At 46.4% G+C, this 16,129-nt stretch overlaps 1 protein-coding gene across 2 annotated transcripts in view; it reads right to left on the bottom strand.

Annotated features, from left to right (window-relative positions):
* The window catches only part of CCT7 (chaperonin containing TCP1 subunit 7), a 1,331,840-nt gene that overhangs the window by 215,214 nt on the left and 1,100,497 nt on the right, over nt 1-16,129 (bottom strand). For both annotated transcript variants that reach the window (XM_044064044.1, XM_044064045.1), the window contains one exon: nt 8,476-8,608. In XM_044064044.1, coding sequence (XP_043919979.1) covers nt 8,476-8,608 — 133 coding nt within the window. The remainder of the gene's footprint in view (nt 1-8,475; nt 8,609-16,129) is intronic.

Raw genomic sequence — 16,129 nt, 5'->3', positions numbered from 1 at the left:
ATTTGAGATCCACCATAGCCGCTGGCTCGAAAGGGGGGGCGGTCAAGGCCTGTAGAACCAGAGAGAGGTCCCAAGGAGGAACCGCTTGTTTTATAGGGGGCCTGAGAAGAAAAGTACCTTTAAGAAAAATTTTACACAATTTGGCTGACATAAGAGGATTAGAGTCATGGCCAATGTGATAATGAGAAATTGCCGCCAGTTGTACTTTGACAGTGGAACTGCTGGCACCATCGTTAAAGAGAGTGGTTAGAAAGTCAAGCACTAATGGAAGAGGAACCGTGAATGGATTCAGGCCTTGCCCCGCCCACAAGAAAAACGTTTCCACTTGCTGCGTAAACCTTTCTAGTGGATGGTTTATGAGCTGCCACCAAAATTGCCTTAACAGGTGACGAAATACCGAGTCCTGATCAAGAGTGGAACTGGAGCAGCCAAGCGGTCAGCTTCAGGTTGTCCAGATTCGGAGGAGGAATGCAGGATGGATGGGATATCAGATCCGGGATGGGATCTAGAATCCAAGGAGGATTCACCGAGTGAAACCTTAGGAAGGGGAACCAGATCTGTCGAGGCCAAAACGGAGCAATGAGAATCATTCTGCAACCCACCCGAGAGGCTTTCTGAAGAACTTGGAGCATCAGAGGCAAGGGTGGATAAGCATACAGAAGACCGGGTGGCCAAGCATGCACCAGAGCGTCTCTTGGGGAACCTCCGGAGGAGGTATCAGAGCGAAACAACTGTCGCACTTGGTGTTTGAGGGAGAGGCAAAAAGATCGCATGAAGGGGTTCCCCACCGTGCGAATATGCGTTCCGCTACTCGACAATTGAGAGACCACTCGTAAGGGGTCAGAATGGTGCGACTGAGCTTATCCGCTAGGATGTTGGACCGACCCGGAATGTGCGTTGCTATTAGAAAGCGGTTGGTGGAGATTGCCCATTCCCAAACTCTCATGGCTTCTCGACAAAGAGGGTAAGACCTTGTTCCCCCTTGCTTGTTGATGTACCAGACCACAGACATGTTGTCCGATTGAATCGCAATTGTTCCCAAGGGAAGAAAGTCCTGAAGTGCTAGCAACGGTAAGAGCACTGCTCTCATCTCTAGAACATTGATATGCAGTAAGGTCTCTGAATCGTCCCACGTGCCTTGGACGGTCCGGCCCGCAAAGTGCCCCCCCCACCCGAGGCGGGAGGCGTCCGTGGTCACCGTGGCGAGAGGGGGAGAAGCACAAAATGGGCGGCCCCTGTGGAGATCCGGGGAGTGAAGCCACCACAAGAGGGACCGCTTGCAAGCCTTGCTGATCGCAATGGGATGATACATGGGGAGAGCAAGGTATGACCACTGTACTAAGAGCGTCCACTGTAGAATGCGCATATTGAGCCTGGCAAGAGGAAGAAGTGCTATAGCAGATGCCATGGACCCTAGAGCCCTCAGGACCAACTCCGCCGGAACAGAACTTGAGTGGAGAATGGCCCGCACCTGGAGCTGCAGATTTTGAACTCTGTCCGCAGTGAGGAAGGCTCAGAACTCCTTGTGTCTAGCCTGGCCCCTATAAAATCTAAGAGCTGTGTGGGCGCCAGGTTGGATTTCTTTGTATTTATTGTGATGCCCAGAAAAGGAGCAAGATAGAGAAAGGAGTCTCGCGCCAATAAAAGTAGATGCCTTGTTGGGGCGGTAAGAAGCCAGTCGTCCAGGTAGGGAAACACCTGCACCCCTGAAGCCTCAGGTGGGCTGCTACCACTGCTAATACTTTGGTGAACACCCTGGGGGCTGTGGTGAGACCAAAGGGAAGGACCGGAACTGGTAGTGACTGGCTCCCAGCCGGAAGCGGAGGAACCTCCTGGAGCACCTGTCCATCAGGATGTGGTAGTACGCGTCCTTGAGGTCTATCGAGCACATCCAGTGATTTTCTCCCAGAAGGGGAGAATAGATTGCAGAGTGACCATTCGAATTTTTCTTTGGGGACTGCCAGATTCAAGAGAGAGAGGTCTAGGATTGGTCTTAGTTCCCCGTCTTCTTTGGCACTAAAAAGAACCTGGAGTAGAACCTTGATCCGATCTGGTCTGGGGACGGGCTGGATGGCTCTTTTCTTTAGCAGATGGCCAATTTCTGCCAAAGCGGCCTCCCGCTGACCGGGTGGGACGCCTGGGAGGGACTTCAACTTTGGAAGGTGAAGGAAAGGGATGCGATATCCTCTGGATATGATTTGGAGAACCCAGCGGTCTGATGTTATGGACTCCCATGCCGCTAGGTGCCCCGAACGCCCCCGACTGCCTCCAGAGTGGAGCAGTCGGGCAACCCCTCAGGGTTGCTGCGGGCCGCTCAGAGAAAGGTTCCCTGGACCCAAGTTTCTGGGAGCCCCTCTGCCTCTAGGGCGGCGTCCTCCCTGTCCTCCTCTGCCACGGAAGGACTGGTTGTCCGGAGCAGGCTGGGACTGCTGCGACTTCCGGAACCACATCTTCTTCTGACCCTTTTGGTTCCTAGAGTAGGGCCTCTGGGGTGCAGAGAAGCGAATTCCGACGGCAGACAGCGTCTTCCCGTCCTTCTCGCTCTGGGTCAACGTCTCGAACGGTTTTGCCAAAGAGAGCAGAACCATCAAAGGGGGCGTTCGCAAATGACGCTTTGAAGGGCTCAGAAAAATCGCAGTGACGGAGCCAGGCCTGACGTCTAGTGACTAGGCCTGTCCCCGCAGCTCTAGCGGCGCCTTCCGTAGCGTGGGAGAGTAGCTGCATAGAGGTATTAGTAACTGACCTAAGAGTGGCCATACGGGTGGAGTGCAGAACCCTGTCCTCCTCCGAAATGGACTCTGGGGGAGATGCAACATATTCTTTAATGAGATCTCGCTGCATCCTAATGACATGTGCCAAGTAGTTCAGCGCCCTTACCGAGAAGGTCGCTGAACTAAACATCCGCTTCCCCAAGCGGTCCATCATCCGAGACTCCTTGCTCGGGGGATGGACTGAGGGACTCTCCTGAGCCAGTTCCCTCTTGGTGGCCGCCGCCGTCAACATGGCATCTACCGGAGGCCCCTTACTCCAATGGGCACGGTTGGACGGTGGGCTAAGGATCCTATCGGGCCTCTTAGGAATTGGCTCCACGGTGTCCGGTTCCTTCCACGCCCTGGTGGTAATGAGGTCCACCAGGGGGTCGGCAGGAGGGGACACCCAAGAGGTAGACGGGCCCGCTTCAAATGCCTCCAAGAACACGGACTCGTCCGAGGAAGACTTGGGGGCAGACCACCCCTTATACGGAGCATTTCCATGATGTCTCCAAATGAGACATCCTCGGGGTGACCGTGGGGAGCCTTCCCTTCCTCCAAGTCCGTGTCTTCTGTGAGAGACTCGGGGAGTCAATGTGCCTCCTTTTGCACGTATGCTTGCGAGGGACATCCTCTGGGGGCTGTCAGAGGAGTCCTCGCAAACAGCAACTTGTTCCATTGGAGCAACTTGGGGCACAGAAGCGGGCTGTCCCAGGGGCCAGATGGTGGAAGCCTGGCCCAGTGCAGAGGGAGCGCGGGACGGAGCCGGAACAAGTGCCGTGGTCCGGAGACCCTCAACAGGGCCCTCTCCACTACATCAAACGCCGAAGGGGAGCCGACCTCGAACAAAGGATCCGACAATCGGCTCCCTCGGATCCGAAGAGTGGATCGGAGCCGGCGCCAAGCGCCGGATCCGGCGGGACAGTGCGCTCCGACACAGACGGCGCCGGCGAGCACTGATCCCCGGATCCGAGGCTCGGATCCAGGCTCCGAGAGGTCGGATCCGATGCACTCGAGGGCAGGGTCGGATCCGAAGTACCAAGTACTATCGGCGCCGACCCACCCCCGGCTCCGGAGCTGCTCGGCTCCAGCTGCTCCGAACCCGGATAGCGGGTCGGAGAAGGAGCAATAGGTTTGAAAAAGGGTGTTGAGCTCCCCCCCAGAGGGGGGGGGAGGCAAGAGCACTCCCATCTGCATCTGGGCCTGGATGAATCTTCTCATCATCCGGTCCAGATCAGCATCCGAAAGGCTATATGTAGATCTCGACGAGGCTACCGAGGTAGGCCTGGAGTGCCTCCTCGATAGCCTCGACGGAGATCGGGTCTCCTCCTCCTCAGGACCCGGTGAAAAGCACACTGGGGACCGGAGCCGAGAAGGAGGAGACCGAGCCGACAACGGAGCCGGGGGAGAAGCCCGCTTGGCTGGCGGGGCCGAAACAGAGGTCTCGGCCCGCCGCTTGTGGTGCTTCTCCCTCCGGTCCTTTTTCCTAGCATCCCTCTCCTCCCCAGAAATGGGAGGTTGAGTCCCAGTAGGAGGAGGGGGTGCCACGGAGGGAAGAACCGAAACCACGGTTACTCCCGAAGGAGCGGAGGTCGGAGCCGAGTCCGGCGGTAAAAGGCCCGCCAAGACAAGCTTGGACCTCCGCTCCTTCAGTGCCCTGGGGTTGAACCCTGCACAAATGGAGCATCCAGATGTGAGGTGTTCAACCCCCAGGCACCTAACACACCGAGTGTGGCCATCAGCCGGGGAAAGCTTATGGCCACACTCGGAGCATTTAGAAAATATAGATTTGGGCTGTTCAGCCATCCCAATCTATAAACAAGCTACTAACTAAAGTAACTAAAACAAAATACACACACAGGCCCAACACACACACACTACGCCAACAGCGAGGGGAGGGAAAAAAATACTTAAATTAACTCTAAAGTAAAATATCAAAGAGGAATACCTAAACTTTCACACAAAAATGAATAAAAAACTTCAAAACTCTGTATTAACAGTTAGAAAAACTATCACTTAGCTGAGAGCTATAGAAACCAATCCAGTCACCATGCGCGGCAAACGAGATCTGGGGTCATGAGGGTAGAGCAGGGCATTATGGGTGAGGGGAGGAGCTGAGAGCTTGGATCCATAGCTGGAAAACCATGCCAGTTCGGATCCGATATCGGATCCATAACCCACAGGTTGCAGACAAATGAATATCCTACTTCAGATTCAATATTGTATCTCTGATAACTGATCTGTTAATTCGATATTTAATAACATACTGTGTATATAACTGAAAGTCACGCTATTGTAAATATTGTCTATATAAGCTTAAAATATTTAAAAATGTTATGTAAATGTTATTTTAACTGAAAAAAAATATTTGAGAAAAAACAAGCTAATTACTGCTTATTCTGCTTATCCCCCATCTCCTTTGAAGAAATAAAATTCTTAACTCATCTCTTTATTTACAGAAGGTGCAAAATACTAACACAACCAAACTCCTACTAATCTGTGGACACTCAAAAATATTACTTTATGCAGTGATGTACACTCAAACTCATGTCCTGACTGCTTCTCTTCACCACCCTCTCTCCTGATGCCAGCATTTACTGAAACTCTGAAAATCACTTCTGTGAATATTCAAAATAAAGTTTCTGAATTTAATTTCTGGATCACTCATTACTCACCAGACATTATTAATCTTATAGAAACATGGTTCAAGCCATGTATAAAAGACTCAGAAATTCTCCCTTATCTGTTCAGACAGATTAAATTAAAAGGTGGCAGTGTAGCACGCTTGTTCTCTAACCACATTTATGCATCTCTTGTCTAGTTCTCTAAATTCCACACTGCTGAGCTCATAGTCTCTCACTGTAAACTAAACAAGGACACACCACTGTGTGTAAATGCCCTACATTTTCCTCCAGCAAATAACATCTGTATTCTGGAGGATATCTTACACTAGGTAACTAGTTCCACTTCTCATGAACTAGTAATTCTTGGTGATGTCAATATTAGCTGGTAAACCCTTCAAAGCTAGTACCACTGGGACTACTCTCGACTGGATATTAGTCTCAAACTCTAATCTTTGCAACTGTCCAAAAACCCACCCAGACTCCCTAAGTGACCAGCATCCCACCTATGTTCAGAGATTAGCAACCCACCATACCAAACAGTACCTTTATAATGACCGTCTTACCCTTTCAGATTTCAATACCAATATCTTTAATGATATCATTAACTGGTCCATCCTCTATACCCTACCACTGGGTAATGCTGTTCAACAATTTAATACAGTATTTCTACATATCCTCTACAGCCATGCTCCCATTTGCATTTGTTTATCAGGGTAGTCTACTGGGCTGATATGAGCTCATTTTCAGTGGAGGCCCGGGGAGAAAGCTCCACAAATGACATGAACATAGACATGTACACAAAATATGAGTGCATTACAACAGTATATACAACAAAGATAAATAAGTTGAATAACTGTTGAGGTAACAAACTGACTAAAAAAAAGAGCAGCAAAGGTAAAGCTTGACATGTCTCAGACATTTCTGGCAGTAGCGTAACAAGAGTTTTGTATGGCATTAATACATAGTATATATTAAACATCAATATTTACATTAGGCAGAATTTTTTTTTTTTTTTTTTTTTTTTTTAAGAGGTGGGCACAAGGAGCAGGTGCAACTCCAGACAGAAGAAAGGCAGTCTGTTAGAGAAGTTTTGAAAGCGGCAGGATTTTGAGTAGTTTTAATGGTTAGTGGGAGGGTAAAGTGTTTGGTGTTGGTAGTGAATTTGGCGATTTTGTTACAAGTCTCAAGTTTAGCTTTTGAGGAGGATTTGATATTAGTAAGTACAGGAGCGCCACATAGGAGAGAGGGCAATAAGAAAGAGTTAAATCCAAACAAACACCCTGGCGGTTACATTTTAGCAGAACATTAATGTACAAGAGGAGCAAGGCTTGGAAAAGCGGGCAAAAATACAAATCCCAAGCTCACCTGCAAACAACTTTGAAACTTTAGAAAAAAACAAGTCACTGCTGACAAAAAACAGGTTTACTTCAACCCCTAAAATTTTGGTCTTCTATCAAGAAAATATTGCATCCTGGAACACCTACTACCCCTAACCCTTGTCCTGACATCTCCCCCTTAGAAACTGCTTCTAAATTTGATTCCGATTTCACTGACTCAATTGCCACCCTTACCCAAAGCTCCCTGCAGAACCCTGCCACCCACTGACAAACTTCCAATAATATCCCCTTCACCTTAAAATCACTATCTACTTCTACAAAAGAATTTACTGAGCAAACATAATCCCTTCTCTCCCTCTGTTGACAATCTACCAACTGAATATCTACACATTGTTGCTCCCTCCGTTGTTTATCTAATCTCCAGCTTAATCAGTTGATCCATTAAATAATCATATGTCCCATATCTCTGGAAAACAAAAATTACAAAATTCCTCTTTATAAAGGGGGCAACTCCACTGAAATAAACTTCAGCTCTATTGCAACTCTGTCCCCACTTTCCAAAATATTAATGCATTCATAACCAACTTTTACAATATGTACTCCAAGAAAACATGTTACTCTACCCAAAATTGCTTTTGCCCAGGTCGTAGCATAACTGCCTTGGTTGCCTTTATAGTCTATTAAAAGCCAGAGACAACGTAGTCTCTTTCCTGTTTTTAGATCTTTCCAAAGCCTTTGATACAGTCTGTCACACCAAAGTACTCTCACACCATATTCACCTTTCCTCACAGTTAATAAAGGGGTTCCACAAGGCTCCATACCTGAACCTCTTTGGTTTCTACAAATTTATAAACAATCTACATACATCTTCCCAACAAGCTACAGTTATATAATATGCAGATGATTCCACTGTCATATGTTTGTCTGATGGTCCTTCCCATTTATAAACCATCCATTGAAAATTGGCTCAATGACAATCTTTCCTAAATCCAAAAAAGACTAAATTACTCATGTCTCCCTAAATCACAAACACACATTAAAAAAACTTTCAAAATATCCTCTCAACAACACTGAAAATTAAATTGTACCACACATTAAGCTACTTGACGTCACAATAGATTATAAATGGCATCTTCATATTCAAAACTGTATAAAAACATACCAAAAACTTGGTATGCTCTACAGATCAATCCATTTTCACCAATATTCAGATCTCCTTAAGATCAAAACTTGAGCTCTGGTATAACAATGTAGCTAGACATAAATTACCTATGGCAATTGCTCATGTACAAGCTAGTATGACCTCAAACCTTCTGCAATAAATATCACATTGTGCCTGCTAGACTGCACATTAATGAACATTTTTAGTACTCTATGCAGGCAAATGCTGCCCAAAATAACAGAAAAAATGAAAAAGGTCTAATGCATACAGAAAATAAATGTAGACAAAAAAGAAATTAAGTTGCACAGGAACTCTCAATTTCGTATGCTTTTATTATAAATAAATGAACAGGCAAATTCTGTCCAAAACAGAAGGGCACTGAAACGGAAGGGTTTGTAAAGGTAAGAACCAAAGGCTTACAATACAAAATGAACACAAACAGCAATCTACTCACCTATATACACAAGTAGTCAATGCCAATTTACAGCATTGGTGTGGGGGTACTACAGGGAAATGTCAGCTACTCAAGAGGTTTTAGTATGGGTCCATGCACGTACACCATCTACAGATACTATTACTACTGTAAAAATCATGCAACTTACCTTAATTGCTCTTCTGACTATCATAATGGCATCATGTAGGGACCTTTCAGTTTCCTCCATGAATTGCTCTGCACCTCCTCGCAATATAATGGTGCAAGTCTTTGCTTTGGGGCAACCTTTAAAAATGTTATACCTGAAAGACACGCAGGGGGGGACATTTCATTTCTTCAAGGAAGGTACATCATATTCACAATTATACTTCTAATATGCAAAACAGAACAGTCTCTCCTTTGCTACTTATACTACAATCTACTTCAGCAAAAAGGCAGTGCCAGACGGAAACAGGTTTCAATGCACCACATCACAAGCCATATACAGTTCTGCAACTTCACAATACTTTGTAGCAGTAATCAGGCTGCTTACTGAAGAAAGGAAGGGCAAGGGATACCTCAACAGGGGAAAGTAAAATCTAATAGTGAATCTTTTCTATAAGATGACAGAATAGGGCCACAGAACAGTTTGCATGTCCTGCCAACCACTACAAAAATATTAGCTAGGAGTGACAGAAATTTTATGATCCATATATACCAGCTAGTTCTAAAAGTACAGCTACCTCAAGACACAAATCATACTCCAAACCTATCAAAGACTCTGGATTTTTACTTTGTTGGTTACAGGCACAGTCCCTTCTAATGTTAGAACTATTTATACAGCCTGACTGCACAGCAGAGTATCGGAGTTTGAATAACAGCTCCTGTGTTGGAAAAGATGACAGGAGAGAATGGGAAATGAGCAGCTGTACCCCCCTGGCCTGGGTGAAGAAAGTACAGTTTTGTACCTACCATAAATGTAGATGTTCGAGTGCTAATACAGCTGCAGTCATAACAGATGGGTTCTCCTGCCGTCAGGCGGGTCCTCGGTCGGCCGAATTCCAAAGTCTAGGTCCGGCGTCGGTTGTCGTCGCTTCTTCCCTGACGTCAGTGCGACAGGGGTATAAAGGAACCAGCCGACGCCATTTTCTTCAGTTTTTCTTGCCCCAGATGTCAGGTGCCCCCAAAAGGAAGGCAATACATAAATTTGTGTAATAATGCAGTGCAATATAATCAAAATACAGTAGTTGCAAGCAAATACATCATAAATGAATACCCAAATCAGGTTGTATGAGGATGTGTTAGCCTATAGGCCTGTCCCAAGAGGGAAGGAGGAACCTGGACTGCAGCTGTATTAGCACTCGAACATCTACATTTATGGTAGGTACAAAACTGTACTATGTTCATCGTGCATACAGTTGCAGTCATAACAGATGGGTAGAATCCCAAAGCTAAAAAAGGGGTGGTAGGCACTAGGTGGAACTAGGAGGAGCCAAAATGCCCTGCAAGACTGCAGTGGCAAAGCCTGCTCTAGATTTGGAGTATAATGGTAGGTTGTAGTGCTTGGAGAAGGTATGCACAGAACTCAAGTGGCTGCTTCCAAAATATCCTTGGTAGGAACTCCTCTGAGGAAGGCTGCAGAGGTGGCTGTGGCCCTGGTGGAATGAGTTCTAATGCCTGTAGGTACAGTTTTGCCATGAAAGGAATAGCAAAAGCGTATGCAGTGGGCTATCCATTTTGAGATTGTCTGTTTGGAAATTGGCTTTCCTTGAGCTCCTACTGCATAGGCCACAAAGAGCTGTTCTGATTTTCTGAAAGGCTTTGTTCTGTCCAAATAATAACGCAGTTGTCTGTGGATGTCCAAGGAATGCAGTAATCTCTCCCAGTTGTTTTGAGGATTAGGATAAAAAGTAGGTAAAATGTATGGCCTGATTTAAAGCTACCCTGGATACCACTTTAGGCATAAAGGACGGGTTGGTTCGTAAGGAAACTCTGTCCTGATGGAAGATGATAAAAGACTGGACAGCCATGAGAGCCTGTAGTTCTGAAACTCTACGAGCTGAGGTGATAGCCAGAAGGAAAGCTGTTTTCCAGGACAAATATTGCAAATCTGATGAGGCAGCTGGCTCAAAGGGAGGCAAGGTCAGTTTTTCCAGAATGAAATTAAGATTCCAAGCAGGCATTGGTTGTTTCCTTGGAGATCTTAAATTCTTAGCCCCTCTGAGGAACCGTCTTAAGAGAGGGTGAGAGAATAAAGGTGGATCAGTGTTGTATTCTGCAGAAATGGCTGAGGCATGGATTTTGATGGAGGAGAAAGAAAGCCCACTGCTTAGCAGTTCAGCCAAATATTGTAGTATTTGGGGTAAATTCAGTTTTCCAGGATCCTGGCCCTTTTTCTCATTCCAGACACAAAAACGTTTCCATTTTGCTTAGTAAGCTTTTCTAGTTGATGGCCTTCTGGCCTCCAAAATGACATCCTGCACCTCCTTGGAGAGTAGGGCCTGCTGTGATGCTAAGGAATCTTCCATGCGGCTAGATTGAGTGTTTTTAGCTGGCTGTGAAGAGTTTTGAAGCTGTGCAGAGTCAGAAGAAGAGGCATTAGAGGCAGGGTCCATGGTGGGGAATGAGTCAGGCTCCTCAGGAGTGGGTACCAGTGTTGCCTTGGCCAGTCCGGAGCAATGAGGATCATCTTTGGTCTGTCTGCTCTGGTCTTCAATAGAACTTTGGGCAGCAGAGGAAGAGGTGGGAAGGCATAAACTGTCATTGATGTCCAACTGAAAGAAAGAGCGTCCACTCTCCAGGCCTTTGGATGGAAGATCCTTGAGCAGAATTTTGTCAATTGATGATTTTTGTGGGAGGCAAAAAGATCTATGTCTGGCCTTCCCCATTCTTGGATTATTTCTGTAAAAACTTTTGGATGCAATTTCCATTCGTGTGGATCTGTCATATTCCTGCTTAGGTTGTCTGCCAGTGTGTTTTCCTTGCCTGGCAAGTACTGTGCTTGTAGTTCCATCTGTAAGTCCATGGCCATGTTCCAAAGTGACATGGCCAGTCTGCATAGGGGGTAAGAATGTGTTCCTCCCTGCTTGTTTATGTACCACGTAACTGTGGTGTTGTCCGTTCTTATCAATAGTTGACCTGGTCGTAGAAGGTCCTTGAAAGCTATAATAGCATTTATTACTGCTAGCATTTCTTTTTGATTGATGTGAAGGTGCTTTTCTTTTTGGGACCATTTGCCCTGAATGCACCGATCTGTCATGTGCGCCCCCCAGGCGTAGTCCGAGGCGTCTGTTGTGATGATTTGCTTGAGGCTTGCTGAATGGAAGACCTGTGTTTGCCATGCTTGAGCCCACCACAGAAATTCCTTTTGCAGACATGGAATTAGTGGTATTATTGTTTCCAAACTGTGGCTGTGTTGAGACCATATGTTTTTCAGGTACCATTGTAGTTTCCTCATATGCAGCTTTGCACATGGGATTAGTAAGATGCAAGATGCCATGAATCCCAGAGCCTGCAGGATTTTCCTTGCAGTCAGCCTGGTGCAATTTGCTAGTGTTCTGAAGTATTGAATTAGTTGCCCCTGCTTCTCTGGCGTGAGGTAGGCCATCTGGGTGTTTGTGTCCAAATTGGCACCCAGGAAAATTATCTTCCGAGAGGGTATTAGCCTTGATTTCTTTTTGTTGACTGTGTATCCCAGAGTGTTCAATAACATTATTACATAAGCCAGATGTTTCAGAAGAATGTGCTTGCTGTCCGCTTGGATCAGGCAGTCGTCCAAATAGGGGTATATTTGTATCCCTTGAAGTCTGCAGTAGGCAATTACTGATGCCAGGCATTTCGTGAATACTCTGGACGCAGTAGATAAGCCAAAGGGCAATGCAGAGAATTGATAATGTGTTGAACCTGCAAGAAATCTGAGGTACCTTCTGCAATTTTGTCTGATTGGGACATGCAAGTATGCCTCCTTGAGGTCCAAAGTTACCAGCCAAGACTCCTTGCCCAGCATGGGAAGAAGTTGCTGTAGAGTGAGCATCTTGAATTTTGGTACGAGTAGAAATGCGTTTAGGATGGATAGATCCAAAATAGGTCTCCAATCTTTTCCCTTCCTTGGCACCAGAAATAGCCTGGAATAAAAACCTTGACCTTGTTCGTGTGTAGGTACCTCTTGAATAGCTTTCATGTTTATGAGATCTGTAATTTGCCTTTGTGTCTCTGCCCTTTGATTGTGTGGCAGGTTTGGCATGCCTCTCATTTTTGGAAGGGTGTGAAAATGGAATTTGTAGCCTCTGTTTATAATGTCCAGGATCCATTTGTCCTTTGTGACAATATGCCAATTTTTTGAAAATAATGCCAGCTTTCCTCCTAAGGGGGCTGCCATTTGAGACCTGGTTGGCATGCAAAGGGGAAAGTCATTGGGTTTGCTTTCTGAAAGATTGCGAGTTGTCCTCACCACCTCTGTGTAGGAGCTTACCATTGTCTGCCTCTAAACAATCCTTGGGATTGTCCTCTGCCCCTCGGGCGCCTGTATCTGCCTCTTTGGGGTCTGTCTGTGGCAGGAAAGGACCAGTTTTTGGAAGGCCAATTTCTACTAAAACGTGGGGGTTGAACCTGTAGAAATTCTTTCACAGTTTGCATTGATTTAGCCTTTTCCTCCATTTTCCTTAATACCTCCTCAGCATTAGCACCAAATAGTACATCCTTTTGAAGAGGGGCGTCTAGTAATTTAGCTTTGACATGATCGGGCAAGGCTTGTTCCTTGAGCCAGGCATGCCTATGTATGACTGATCCTGTAACAGCAGCTCTACATGAGGCCTCTAGAGCATCAAAACCACATTGTAAGGTATGCTTACCCACTTGTTCTGCACTATGCATCAAATCCTGCAACTCCTTCAAGTCTGGTTGTTCAGGTTGTGACATTTTACTTTTCAATTGTGATAACAAAAACTGTTGGTATTTTAGCATATGAAACTGACAGTTTAAGGCCCTCATGGATAAGGTAGCCGAGGTATATACCTTTTTTGCCACCTTTCTAAGGATCTGGAATCTCTCGGAAGGCAATGGATTTTTAGCAATGGAGGCCTTAACTCCCTTGGGGCCCTGTGAGATGGTTTCTGGGTCAGCAGCATGGCTTTTGTATAGAAATTGGTGTGAGTCAGGGACCCTGTAGTACCTGTCAGGCTTAACTGGAGCTGGAGGTAGAGAGTCCGGGTTAAGGCAGGCCTCCGAGTAAACATCATCTAGGATGTCCAAGACAGGAGGTATAGCCAGAGGCCTGTGCTGAGGAAGCAAGAGAAATTCCCTGAGCCTTTTCTTGGAATCTGAATAATCCTGGCCTTCCCAGTGGAAGTGTTCCCTTAAGGTATGCAAAGTTTCCCCAAATGAGTAATCCTCAGGGGGGGATACAGAAGGGATGGACTCCTCCGCATAAGAGTCTTCAAAAGGAGAGTAAGAATGTTCCTGATCAGAGTGCTCTGAAATAATGGAGCCCTAAATGGAGCCCTGATCAGAGGAGGTGGAATCTTCCTCCACTCTAGGCCTTTTGTCCGGAGGGGGCTGAGAACCTCTGGTAAGAGTAATTAAATCCTCAGCCATTTTAAGCATCTGTTTCTTAGGCATGGGGCCTGGAGATGGGCCCTGTGTAGCTGGTCTCTTAGAGTGCATGGTTGCTTTAGACTTTATGAAAGCCTTGATGGAGAAAGAAGAGGAAGGTCTGAAGACACCTTGAGTGGAGGTGGACCTGTCCACATTCTGAGTTTCAACGCCAAGAGAGGCTTCGGTATCTGTAGTCGGGTGTGGGCCGAGGAGCCTGCGACCTCGGGCACAGGAGACACCGTCAAAGAAATGTCGTTGGTAGTCAGGGGCTGCGTAGGCGCCTCGCTGAGAACCGGACCACGTGAAGTCGGCTTTGGCGTGGTGTCGGTAGAGGCCGCGGACCTCGTGTGTCGGTCCTTGTCTTTGCGTTTTTTAGACAAAACCGGAGTCGAGTATCCGATGACATAGTATAGTTAAATGCTTTCCCAAAATAATGCTGGGCGAACTCCGCCCGACGCTTAACAGTGCGTTTGTAGAATGTAGCACAAAAGCGACAGACGTCGTGGTCTGGGCCTAAACAAGGTATACAGAGGGAATGGAAATCCTTGTGCGGTATTTGCTTCCCACAAGAAATACAATTATTAACTTTGTCTGACATCGGTCTGAGGCAAGAAAAGTTTCCCCAACGGGGTACTTAGCTTTTAAGAAGACTTCGGTTTCCAAATTTTCGAAATCTCAGGAGCTGGCCGACCGTCACTTGCGAACTGCTTCTGCTTCGGGCACCGCGCGGCAAGAAAGACTGAAGAAAATGGCGTCGGCTGGTTCCTTTATACCCCTGTCGCACTGACGTCAGGGAAGAAGCGACGACAACCAACGCCGGACCTAGACTTTGGAATTCGGCCGACCGAGGACCCGCCTGACGGCAGGAGTACCCGTCTGTTATGAGTGCAGCTGTATGCACGATGAACATCAAGGTGGTTCTGGCACCAGCTTTCTGTTGCTCCAGTGTTATGGCAGAAGGCCTGGAGCATGAAATGTAGGATTCTGGGGTCAGTGAAGATGTATGTTGTGGCTAATCAAGCAGGTAACAATAGCTCCTGTCCTTACATAAATCCAAACCAAAAGGATAAAATGGTCACACAGAAACAACTCAAAGATATACAGTTACGTAAGAACTTAACATAACAGTAGACATTTTACTGAACACTGCTGTAATGGTTGGGTTGGACTGGGGTGAAAGGAAGACTTGGGTTGAGCATGACCTATTTTTCCCATCAGAGTAGCTCCTTTTTGAGGCAAGGTTAGAGAGGAATTAGGGTATCCAAGAGATGGGAATGTTCGGGCCACACTGATTTTAGGTACCACTGAATTTTCTGCATATGTAGTCTCACCAGAGGAAAAACAGAGATGGCAGCTGCCATGAAGCAGAAGGCCCCGAGTACCTCCTTTGCTGTGCAGTGACTCACTGAGTAGAGGTCTCTGAAAATAAAGTGGCCAGACTAACAACTTTTGCCTGAGGAAGAAAGGCAAGCACTGTGTGTGTGTCCAGTCTACAACCCAGAAAGACCAGGTCCCTGAGTGGTGTGATACGAGATTTTTTGAAGCTGACTGTGAACTCTAGAATGGACAGATGTAGTACAATGAAAAGTGCATGAATGAGGGAGCCTGTGGAGAGAGCTTATATCAGTAGATAATCCAGACAAGGGAAAATATGAATTCCTTGTGTGGCAAAAATGACGATCCAGAGAAAAATCTGAGGAATTTCCCGTAAGAGGGTTGAATGGTGATGTAATGGTAGACATTCTTTAGGTCTACTGACAAGAAATATGTGAGAAATTATCAATGGCAGAGGGGTGTACAGAAAAAAAACATTCTGAAAATTTATACCTTTAGAAAGAAGTTTAGTAAAGAGAGATCCAGAATGGGTCCTCCATTACTCTTCCTTCCTTGGCACAATAAAGATCCTGGAGTATGAAGTAAAGTGCCACTCTTTCTACGATGCCTTGCTCTATTAAGTCCGGAATGAAAGGGCTGAACAGAGGAAGCTGGTTTAGTGTAGGAGGAAGAGGCAGGCCCTTCATACAGGGTATGCTTTCCCATGACATGGCATAGCCTTCTTTGATGATAGCAACTTCAGACAAATAGGTTGTGACCATTTCTCAGAAAGGGAGGGACACAACATTTTCTGAAAGAGGGGTGGAGGGACTGAGGAGGAGACAGGTGTAGTTGGGAAGGTAGTTACAGGTTTTTGCTTCCAAAGGGAGGCCTCCCCCACAGAGATTCCCTATGTGGTTTGTCTGAAAATCTCTTTC

The sequence above is a fragment of the Protopterus annectens genome, chromosome 2.part2, assembly GCF_019279795.1.
Source record: "Protopterus annectens isolate FY-2018-M chromosome 2.part2, PAN1.0, whole genome shotgun sequence".
NCBI lineage: Eukaryota > Metazoa > Chordata > Ceratodontiformes > Protopteridae > Protopterus > Protopterus annectens.
This window is presented reverse-complemented; position numbering and strand designations above follow the sequence as displayed.